Source organism: Anabrus simplex, chromosome 1 (genome assembly GCF_040414725.1).
Source record: "Anabrus simplex isolate iqAnaSimp1 chromosome 1, ASM4041472v1, whole genome shotgun sequence".
Classification (NCBI taxonomy): Eukaryota; Metazoa; Arthropoda; class Insecta; order Orthoptera; family Tettigoniidae; genus Anabrus; species Anabrus simplex.
Window position 1 is genome coordinate 1,223,057,639 of NC_090265.1, and position 12,093 is coordinate 1,223,069,731.

The following is a 12,093-nucleotide window of genomic DNA, read 5'->3' on the forward strand; positions in this document are numbered from 1 at the left end:
ACTGAAGATGTCCCATAAGAGGACGAAACATGTATCATGAATGTAATTTAATGTAGTATTTTTAATAAAGACACTTGCAGTGTTGTAAAGGTGGAATTATATAATCCAAATTTTCACAAGTTGCAACATAACTGCCTTGATGGGTACAGGTTTTGGCACGGGAATGTTATTGTACTCCATAAACTTAATAATGTCCTTAATATTAGTGCTCATGGAAGGAAACCTAATCAGCTGCCGCGAATGATAGCTTGTGTTGTCCATCACGATTACACATTTTCGGTCACATGGTAGGTTCTCTAGAAGATAAGACCTAAACCAGTTTTCGAAAACTTAAGCTGTCATTTCGTCATGGCTATCAGCTTTGCAGTCTCCAATATTTTTAGCCAATAAATAAAGGCAATTCTCAACCCAGCCCTCTCTGCCTCCAGGATGCAATACCATAATACGCTTGCCTCGCGATGTTGGTGCTTTCAGTATGCATTTACAAGTTCCATCATCTCACCCTTTCTTCACAATGTCACGAGTATCGTACCAAGTTTCATCGAGGTAGACAACTCTACATCCCTCGGAACGCAACTGAAATACTGTTATATTTACCCTCTTTTGCTAATATAAAATGTGCATTGCAATTACAAAACAACAACAATAATGAGTACGATATAAGATTAATAATTTTTCAGTAATAATAGTAATAATTACAATAATGAAAATGGGAGCTCTTATGAAATTTTATTTTAATTGATAATTTTTTTCAAAAGTTACTCAAATGTAAAGATATTGTTCTATTTACCACAAAAGACTTCTGAAAAAGAGAAAATAGTCTTCTAAATAGAAAACTTTACTAATATGTAGACAATCTTACATTCACGCAAATTTGAAATACGCGGGAACATGCGCTAGGCCGTAAAACGAACTCCAGTCATAATAAAATGTGAGAAGTTGTTTCGAATTCATATGTCAACGATATGTTCATTTGCGCATAAACTTATAATATATCATAAAATATCGAAAATACAGTATCACTTTCGTCAAGCACATGTTTGCCGCGAGAAGCATATCTTAGAGCTCACTGAGTGACAACATCTACTGATGCTTGTTGGTCGAAAATATCGTAAATTCTCTGACTTAGACATATAATACTGCCATCTGCTTAAATAATCTCGTAACTAATACATGAAGAAACACGATGTAACCACCAGAATGCGTACATAGCTTGTTCTCGATTTTTAGTGTATTAATATATAAGTAATAATAATAACAACGTAAACGTTTCCACCTTTTCAATACTACAATATATTAACAAAATTACAAATTACACGGTACTAGTTTCAACCCATCTAGGGGTCATCATCAGCCGTATTGGAGCAAAGATCATTTGTGGCGAAATCCTAAGAAAATGTTATTTTAAAGAATAACAAGTGAAATGAGATGTTATGGTAATAGTTAATAATACAAGGAATATACATACTAAGAGGTTTTTAACAAAGAATAAACCTCTTAGTATGTATATTCCTTGTATTATTAACTATTACCATAACATCTCATTTCACTTGTTATTCTTTAAAATAACATTTTCTTAGGATTTCGCCACAAATGATCTTTGCTCCAAAACGGCTGATGATGACCCCTAGATGGGTTGAAACTAGTACCGTGTAATTTGTAATTTTGTTAATATATTGTAGTATTGAAAAGGTGGAAACGTTTACGTTGTTATTATTATTACTTATATATTATTATCAGTTCAATACGGACCAAAAACATGAAATTCATAACCATAAATTTTAGTGTATTGTCAAACCTTACTACGGGCTATGCCCGCAACGTGGCCTGAGCGTAATTTCGCGCGGTTAGACCGGAAAGAGTTAACTACCACAAAACAGCTTCGTGATTACTAATACCATCTAATACTTCGGTTTCTCTATAGAGCTCATCTGGTTTTACCAGCACCACATCCAGAATATTCTTTCCTCTAGTTGGTTCCATCATTTTCTGAATCAGGTGCCCTTCCCATATTAACTTATTTACCATTTGTTGGTCATGCTTTCTGTTGTTCGCATTACCTTCCCAATTGACATTTGGTAAATTGAGATCACTGCTACGATCACGTTCCTTTCCTTATCGTTTCCCACATAGCTGATTATCTTATCAAATAATTCTAAATCAGCATCTGCGCTACCCTTTCCTGGTCTGTACACTCCAAGGACATCAAGTTGCCTATTATCTTTAGAAATGAGCCTTACCCCTAGAATTTCGTGCTTGTCATCTTTAACTTTTTCATAGCTTATAAATTCATCTTTCACGAGAATGAATACTCCCCCTCCTACCATTCCTATCCTATCTCTACGATACACTCTCCAGTTCCGTGAGAACATTTTTGCATCCATTATATCATTTCTCAGCCATGATTCAACTCCTATTACAATATCTGGTAAGTATATATCTGTTAAATTACTTAATTCTATTCCTTTCTTTACAATACTTCTACAGTTGAGCACTAACAGTTTTATGTCATCCATACTTGATTTCCAGTTCCCTGTTCCCCTAACACCGCTCCCTAGGCCACCCTGTTTCCCTGAATGTACCTCCCTATAACCCTTCTAAACAAATTTCCTAACTTATATGTACCACTGCGGTTTAAGTGAAGGCCATCTGAGCACAGATCTCTATCTCCTACCCACCCATTCGGATCTAGAAATTTCACTCCCAGTTTCCCACATACCCACTCCATAGTCTCATCAGTATCCCTACTACACAGTATTCCACTGATAACAATCTCCACCTCCTTAAACTTCACCCGTGCTGCATTTACCAGATCTCACACATCCCCAACTATGTTGGTCCTTATATCTGCTTGTCTTACGTTGTTAGTACCAATGTGAAACACTACCACCTTCTCCTTTCCCTCCTCCTCTTCTACTTTCCTCAACATCTGCCTTAACCTAATTCCTGGATAACACTCTACTCTGGTACCCTTTCCTCCACACACTTTCCCGACATGTCTAACAATAGAATGCCCCATGACCAGAGTCTCAACCCTACCCACCTCATTTGATCCCCTGCCCTCCTGGTTAGTCCTATCTTTCCTGACAGCTGCAGAAGCTACTTCCCCCTCCCTTTTCTCCATCCCATGACCCTGTTCCACCTGTCTTTTCCTATCCACTACTCCACATTTCCCTTTCCTACCTCTTCCCTTTCTCCTACTTCCAAACTTCTCGGCAACAATTCCCTGTTCCTCATCTTCCCTCGGTTGTTCTACCTGCAGTGACTTGTACCGATTTCTCACCAAGACCTGTCTTACGTTGTTAGTACCAACGTGAAACACTACCACCTTCTCCTTTCCCTCCTCCTTCTCTTCTACTTCAAATCAAATCAAATCAAAATCTCTTTATTTGCAAATGAGGTGTCTACCTCGGTGGCAAATGGTACACTAAAATACATTATTGTCAAGCACTAAATATTAAATTAACAAGAGAAGAAAATTTTTCCTATAATACAATATTATACAATTTACGCTAACAATGTTTTCTATTAAACACACAGCTCATCCTTAATAAATTTATATTGTTTACAAAATTCTAATTATAATATCTCCTGTACTACTTACGAATATAGTCAACTGATATACAGTATGTGGAATTGCTTCAAATGATACTATAAAACTGGTATAACATTAATATTTACATTGCATTTATTTATTTACTTTTTTTTTTTTTTTTTTACCCGTTCTGGATCCTAAGTAGCATAACGACCTGCTGCGTCTTAACCAGAGCCCCTTTTGCCACCACTTTTCAGAGTTCCTGAAGGGCCTTCACAGCTACCGTAGCGGTCCCAGGGCCCTCGAAGTCCCCACTCTACTTCACCCCTACAGGCAGTCCCCTACTTTGGCTGTCCAAACTCCTTAGACCAGGGGATGGAATTAATTTATTCACACACATTTTTTTTTATTTACAATAACCTGCACCGGTCGAATGCCCTCTAACACTTCATTTATTTTCTCTGTTGCTGTTTATTCTCTTCTTGAATATCTGTACAGATTTTGGAAAAGGATCAAACACTACCCCTGGTAAACTGTTCCACTCCTTCACACCCTTCCCAATGAATGAAAATTTACCCCAATCGCTTCTGCTAAAATTCCTTCCAATTTTATATTTGTGGTCAGTCCTGCCGATGTAATTATTTTCCAACTGAAGCCTCTCACGGATATCTCCCCATGCTTCTTCTCCTGTATAGGCTCTATATAATCCTGTAAGTCTAGTTTTCTCCCTTCTCTTACTTAAAGTTTCCCACCCAAGTTCCTTTAACATTTCTGATACACTACTCTTTCTCCTGAAATCCCCTGTTACAAATCTTGCTGCTTTCCTCTGCACACTATCTATTTCTTTTATTAGGTATTCTTGGTGAGGATCCCAAACACTGTTTGCATATTCCAATAATGGACGAACCATACTCAAGTAACTTTTTTCTTTTAATTCTTTGTTGCATCCTTTAAGTAGCCTCATTATGACATGTAATGATCTGTATGCTTTCCCAACAATGTCATCAATATGACCCTTCCATTGCAAATTACTTTGAAATCTCACACCTAAGTATTTGCACTTGCCATCTTTTGGGATAACTACCTCATCCAAAGTATATTCAAATTCAGTTTTAAAGCTCCTGTTTGTAAAAGTTGTAACAGTTGATTTGCCTCCATTAACCTTCATATTATTTTCTTCAACCCATTGTTGGATACTTTCAAGGTCCCTTTGTAATTCTGAACAATCCTCAATGTTGTTTATTTCTCTATAAACAATTATGTCATCTGCATACAATCTTATTTTTGATGTTATATTGTTCCCAAAATCATTTGCGTATATTAAGAAAAGTAACGGACCGATTATACTACCCTGTGCAATTCCCTTCCAAACTTTCTCTTCCTGAGATACATTATTTCCTACTTTGACTTTCTGAACCCTTGAATTTAGAAATGCTTTTATCCAACGTGTAACCCTTACGTCCAATCCTATTCCCTCCAATTTCTTTAATAATATTCCATGTTCCACTCTATCAAAGGCTTTGGAAAGATCTATGGCTATGCAATCTAACTGACCTCCTGAATCCAACTGATCTGATATGTCCTGCTGAAATCCCACCAGTTGTGCCTCACAAGAAAATTTCTTTCTAAATCCATACTGGCTCCTCATGAACCAATTTTTATCATCACATATCCCTCTGATGTACTTTGATATTAAACTCTCCAGAATTTTACAAACTATACTGGTCAGGCTGATTGGTCTGTAGTTCTCTGGTTTCCTTTTATCACCCTTTCCTTTATAAATTGGTATTATTATAGATTCCTTCCATTCCTTTGGTATTACACTATTATTTATGACATAGTCAAAGAGAAATTTTAAATAAGGCACTCTGTACCACCCCATTGTCTTTAATACCTCCCCAGTAATTTGATCACTTCCTGCAGCTTTTCCTTGCTGAAGCAGTTGGATTTCTCTGAAAATATCTTCGTTTGTGAATGAGAAGCTTCTTGTTTCCCTCTGTCTCTCTCCCTCTCTATCTTCTGTTTCGGTTTCCATCTCTTGATAATCATCTACTGAATCTCTAAATTCCCTACTAAATAGGTTTGCTTTCTCAGTATCTGTTAAATAGTGTTCACCCCCTTCTCCCACCATTGTAGGAATTTGGACTCCTTTTCCTTTTTGATTCCTGATATATGAATACAGCTTTTTCCATTTCCCTTTGTGGTCATTACCCTCTTGAAGTATGCCATTCATATAATTCTCTTTTGCTTCCTTTTTCACTCTATTCAGTTCCCTCATTAGCTGTTTTCTAGTTTCTCTACTCTCCCTACCCTCTTTGATTTTCCTGTTTACTATTCTACATTTTCTTTTTAATTTTCTTATTTCCCTTGTATAATAAACAGGGTCTGAGGTCATTTTACCCTTCTTAACAGGTACGAATCTCTTCTCTCCTTCCCAAATAATTCCTTTAAATTTAGCCCAAAGTGTATCCACGTTACTCCCTTCACTTATCCAACAACTGAATTGTGATTTAAGGCAAGTCCCAAATTCATCAACTTTAGTTTTTCTGTCCAATTTCTTGTCTTGTGTAACCCTCTTATTAAGCCTTTTTGGTACGAGTCCTACATCCATTATTACAGCCTTATGGTCTCCTATTCCTTCAATTACCTCAGTTTTATCAACAATTTCCCATGGTTCAACCAAGAATACATCTAGTAAGTTATTGAGACGAGTCGGTTCTTGTACTACTTGTGTAAATCCTCCCTCCCAAATTAACTTATTTGCCAGTTTCTGTTCATGGGCTTCACTTTCCTCAACATCTGCCTTAACCTAATTCCTGGATAACAGTCTACTCTGGTACCCTTTCCTCCACACACTTTCCCGACATGTCTAACAATAGAATCCCCCATGACCAGCCCTTAGCCTGCAATCTCCTTCCCCTTAAAACATTAGACCATCTGTCTTCCACCGTTCCCCCCTTTCCTTCCAAACCCTTTATTACACCTACTGTATCCTGTACATTGTTTGGAGGCCTACTTTCCTTCCTGTCCTCTGAGAGAATCCTAATTATCTCCCTCAAGCTCTCCAACTCCTCCCTCATACTCCTTAATGCCCGGCCACACCCACAGTTCCTACACTTGCACTGTTTACCCATTTTTTACTAAATAATGAAAAGAAAAGGAAAAAATAAGATAACTTATTCTGTGCAAAATAAAAATGAAAGGAAAGAAATATTGTCTAGGTTAATTCACAAAGATCACATGACAGTAAGTTATTTAATATAGGCTACTACTACACTACAATATTACTTAATTTTACTATTTTTTTAAATTCCTACAACACGCTAACACGATGAAAATTGCTGTTAATTACTGGAAACTGAGAATAATACACAAGAATTACACAATTCGTAACTGCAGTTAAGTCTACCCTAATTACAACAACAGAATTTTTAGTAAGAGGGTTACTACAGATACCACGGAAATGGTACTATACTATACAAATATTTCACAGTTATAGAATAAACACACTACTTTCTAATAAGATGCTATAATACACTACAATAATTTTAAACTACGTTCAGACTAAGTACAGATACTACAATGCACTGCAATAATTTTAAACTATGTTCGGCCTTTTTCAAATTACAACAGGTTATTACCAAGCAAAAACAGAAAAGAAAATTACCATTAATGTTCAAAATTAGCAAAACCGCTGAAAATTATAGAATAGGCACTCTAATTTCTAATAAGTTACCATACTACACTACAACAATGTTAAAACTACGTTCAGATGTATCCTAGCTTCTTACTAAGCACAAATAGAAATGAAAATTCCAATTAGCCCTAAATTTAGATATTCGCAAGAACTACCGATAGGTACTCAAAGATTACCAACAAAGTTAAACATGTATACAGATTAATATTAGCACTACTTTGTCCTACTATGTTGTAATAGAGATGAAACCTGCCGTTTGCACAAAAATACACACGAATATAACAGGCAAGATACTATCTAATATACCGTATCTACACTACAATTCTCAACTGAAATGCGGTTATGTGATCTTTACAGATGATGGATTACTATTATTTTCCCTACTCCCTGGGACGGAGAATAAAAGTGTGAAATGCTGAAAAATATGAGGTGGTTTACAATAATTTCTCAAAAGTATTTCTGTCTAAACTACGCCAGGGACTTGAATTGCAATTATTGGAATGTAGGAACTTGATTATTAGCTAACCGCTCACAAATACTGAAATGTCGAGGGTGTGAAATATAAATTACGGATACTTAAACTGCCTACTGAGAACTACAAATGATCGGAATACAAGAATCAGCTGATTTTTATTTATATTTTCTTGATACACTACACTCTTTGTTCACAGACTGTAGCCAACATTGCCAATATTTGAATAGGAAGAGTGACATTGATCAATAACAGTTACGACTCTTTTAACTATTTCGCCAGTGAAATACTGTCTATTCTGTTGAAGTCCTTTCTTTAAACAAAATTTATAACAGTATCGCGTTATTAAAAGAAGTAATTACTTTTGTGATAAGTGGGACCGTTGAACTGCTATTTGAAATACCCTGTCAAATACCTGCACTAATAGATATAACCACTGCCGAAGTTACGACTCTTTTTAATATCATGTCTTTGTAAGTACCGTATTTTATCAACAAACCTATTGATATTTTAATAATACTATTAAAAAGAAAGATATATTTCTTCTTTCACTCAGACCTAAATTACCGGTTGTAACCTAGCAATCGCCTACAGAACTACTCAGTGTGAAAACTGTAAATAAATGCCACTAATCGCAGATTACTACAAGTAAACACTAAACCCAATTATTTGTGGAGCTAAATATCTCTCTGTCTCTCTGTCTCTCTCTCTCTCTCTCTCTGATATTTCCTGGCTCCATCATTGTACACATTTTTACTTTTATCAGTCTTTATGACATTGTAAGGAAACTTTTGTTGATGAAGCTTCAAAGATGTGTGCCCGTGTTGGATTCTGTGCCACTAGGAAGCATTGCACCTTAGTGTTGCGGGAAAGCCCTTAAGCTCATATTTCAATGTATTTTAGCTCAAAGAAAGGATTTTGCTTGATCTGATTTTGTACTGAAGTTATACTGTGGCAAACCTTAAAATAAATTTCTGCTATTTTTATATATATATTCTAAATGTGAAAGTTGTATGATAGAACCTTTTCTCTTTCCTTTCAGTTATGTGCTTAGAATGAAGGAGTTTGAACGAGAAAGAAGATTGCTTCAACGGAAGAAGCGCATTGAAGCGAGAGCAGCTTAAATACGGATAATTAAACGCAGTCTAGTAATGCATTTTGAACTGAATTGTAGGTTTCTTCAATAAATATGTTACGGCTGTTCTGAAGGATTCCTACGGGCTCTCATAAACAGTGCATATAATAGTGAAGTAACAGATTTTGTTGAATCTTGTTCTGAAACTTGGAAATCAGTTCATCTCTGCAAATTTGTTAAATAAATGTATTGTATATTGTTATAGGAATTTTTGTTTTTTATTGGATCCCTTTCTATTTTTTTTTTAAATTGCCACATACTGGTACTTCTTAGTAAGTGGTTGCCATAGTAGGGGTACTGCATAATATCGTTGTTGGCTGTTACTCATCTCTGAGTATAGAATTTTCTTGCTTAACAATTCACTTCACACTCGAAATGCAATCTTCTGGTGACTAAACACACCAGTTCTTGCGTAGCACATGCATCCACACAATTTGCAGTTTTTATTTAGTGTATGGTGCACTTTAAAGAAATTTATCATGGTTATAAATTGTTCTTCATTGAACAAAATTTCATTTAATATATCCTTATAAATACACTTGTTTTTTTCTTAATATGGACTTTTAGCAATACATAGTATTGCTTAAGTTTTGTTTTCATGCATTCATTTAAATAACTCTTATTTCTTCCTTGGACATCCAGAAATCCGATAAATCTCTATAATCTGACAAGGCATGGTCTCGTGTTTGCCAGACTGGAGAGACTACTACTGTACTTGTTTTCTCTAAAATTGCCAGATTGGTGATATGGTTCTTCCACGTGATGCTCAAAATGGAGCAGAGCTTCTGTTGGTGAAAGTGCTCAAACTTCTTTAAGTCACAATGGTGTAAGGTTCAGGGTTTACATCCATAAAGTAGTGTTTAAATTACTATTGCTTGGTTTGAGTTTGGTGTGGATTGTTAAATTTTTGTTCCTGAAGACTCTGGGATAGTTGTCCAAACTCCATGTAAGCAGCACGGAATCTGTTTCCTACGTCCTATCTGGACTTGGACAGGATGTTCCCAAGATATGAGAAGTGGTCGGCTTGTTCTTGTGTTACAAGTAACTTTTTTTTTTTTTTTTTTGTTTTTTTTTTTTGCTAGGGGCTTTACGTCGCACCGACACAGATAGGTCTTATGGCGACGATGGGATAGGAAAGGCCTAGGAGTTGGAAGGAAGCGGCCGTGGCCTTAATTAAGGTACAGCCCCAGCATTTGCCTGGTGTGAAAATGGGAAACCACGGAAAACCATCTTCAGGGCTGCCGATAGTGGGATTCGAACCTACTATCTCCCGGATGCAAGCTCACAGCCGCGCGCCTCTACGCGCACGGCCAACTCGCCCGGTTTACAAGTAACTAATCTCATTTTGTTCCGTATTGAAGATACAATAAAACACTTTCAAGATTAAAATTATTGTGTCCACCTTTTCAATACAAATATATTTTTTAGTGATTAAATTCTACATGAATTAAAAACACCAGTTAGGGACATGTTTCACCCTAGTTATGGGCATCTTCAGCCTAATACTAAATCTTAAGGTCAAGAATTAAAGCTGTAAACATCGGAAATTAATAGTAAACTTAACTTAATACTAAATACAATGGTCTTATGCTTTTTACATAGTTTACAATATGTACAGTATGTACAATATGTACATTAACTTTGCTAGAATTTACGAACAATGAAATAATTTATTTTGTAACTAGCAAATGTACCCGTGCTTCGCTGCGGTATTCTGCATTGTATACGAATATTGAAGTAAATACTGTACATGCAGTAAATAAGATTGTTTTAAAATAGCATGTCTTTTAGCGTTATCCGAGAAACAGCATGGAGTGGTCCCCATACGTTATTTCCAATGTAAAGTGCTTGTTACGGATTTGTGATAACGGCAGGCTCACTTGCCTACTGCCATTCACAATCGAGTTGGGAAGTTTACATTATGATTGCAGGCCCCATTGCCTACTGCATGGTCACAATCGATTTGGGGAGTTTGTTTCAGTGGCAGCCCCCTTTCCTACTTCGACATATTACAAATTGAGGAGTTTTTATTATAATGGCAGGAAACTTCCCTACAACCAGTCAAAATTGAGTTGTGCAGTTATCATTATAATGACAGGCCCCTTTTCCAACTGCCAGCCAGCTTACTGCCAGTCACACCAAGTTGGTGAGTTTTCATCAAAATAACAGGCCAGTATGCCTAATGTTAGTCACATTTTACATGGGTACATCTGTTTATAACTGCGGGAACGCTTGCCTACAGCCAAACACAATCGGGTGAGGGGAGTTTTGAACAAAACTCCATGCTCCCTTGCCTCCTGCAAGTCAAATCTAAAAGTGAATTATTCATTACAATGGTAGGCCTGCCTTATTAATGCAAGTTACACAGGAATTGGAGAAGGACCCCATTCCTACTCCCAGTCAAAGTCGGTGTGGAGATTATTGATTACAATAACAGACACACCCTTTCTCAATTGCTACAAAATCGACATCAGTGAATATATATAGTTCGACATACGGAAATATGTGCTTGTTAACAATATTGCAGACCTTCATTTACAGATTAACTGCTGCTAAACGGTACATCATATTGAGAAAGGATTGTACCATAAGACACCGGATTTAGTGGCCTAAATTGCTGGTCTTATGATATCTCGTCTATTCATGGGTCAGATTGAGTTACAAACATAGAATAGGGTAAAATTTGTGTAAGATTATCTCACATTGCATTGCTTTTCGGATAATTGACAGCTACATACATAGCATTTTGCTCACATATGGCTGCTGGGTGGATCAATTTTCGTGTAGAGTTTGATGATTCTATCTTACCTATAAATGATGGAAAGTATGAATTATGTATGTGAAAAGTGCAAATTTACTTAACATTGAGAAATAGAGAAAAATTCAACGTAAAAGGGATAGAAATAGGACAAAAAGTCGTAAGACCAAGGTTGTTGATCACTCCAAATTGAACGGGGATTGTGCCATCCGTTATGTGATAATACTTCCCGAAGGTCTGCACCATCATTAAAATTGCCTCCATATTTAGATATTCTTCGGGATAAAAAGGGAAAAATTTAAAGATCTTGGAAGTTTTTAGTCCGTTACAGGCTAAAACGTATAATTTTGCCAAATTTCAATAACCTTCTTCGACTGGCAGATTATGCCGCAATCTGGGTTTTCGGTGAGGAGTGTAAAAATTTGGACTTTCAAGAAACTAAACCAAAAAATATGCAGATGGTCATTATTACCCCTTAAGCGTGTAGCTGTATAAA

General features: G+C 36.3%; 1 protein-coding gene across 1 annotated transcript in view; it reads left to right on the plus strand.

The window, feature by feature from the left end:
• ND-B18 (NADH dehydrogenase (ubiquinone) B18 subunit) overlaps positions 1-9,047 on the plus strand; it is a 56,758-nt gene extending 47,711 nt beyond the window's left edge. The window contains exon 3 of the mRNA XM_067151892.2: positions 8,747-9,047. Coding sequence (XP_067007993.1) covers positions 8,747-8,828 — 82 coding nt within the window. The 3' untranslated portion in view covers positions 8,829-9,047. The remainder of the gene's footprint in view (positions 1-8,746) is intronic.
• Positions 9,048-12,093: the final 3,046 nt, after the last annotated feature.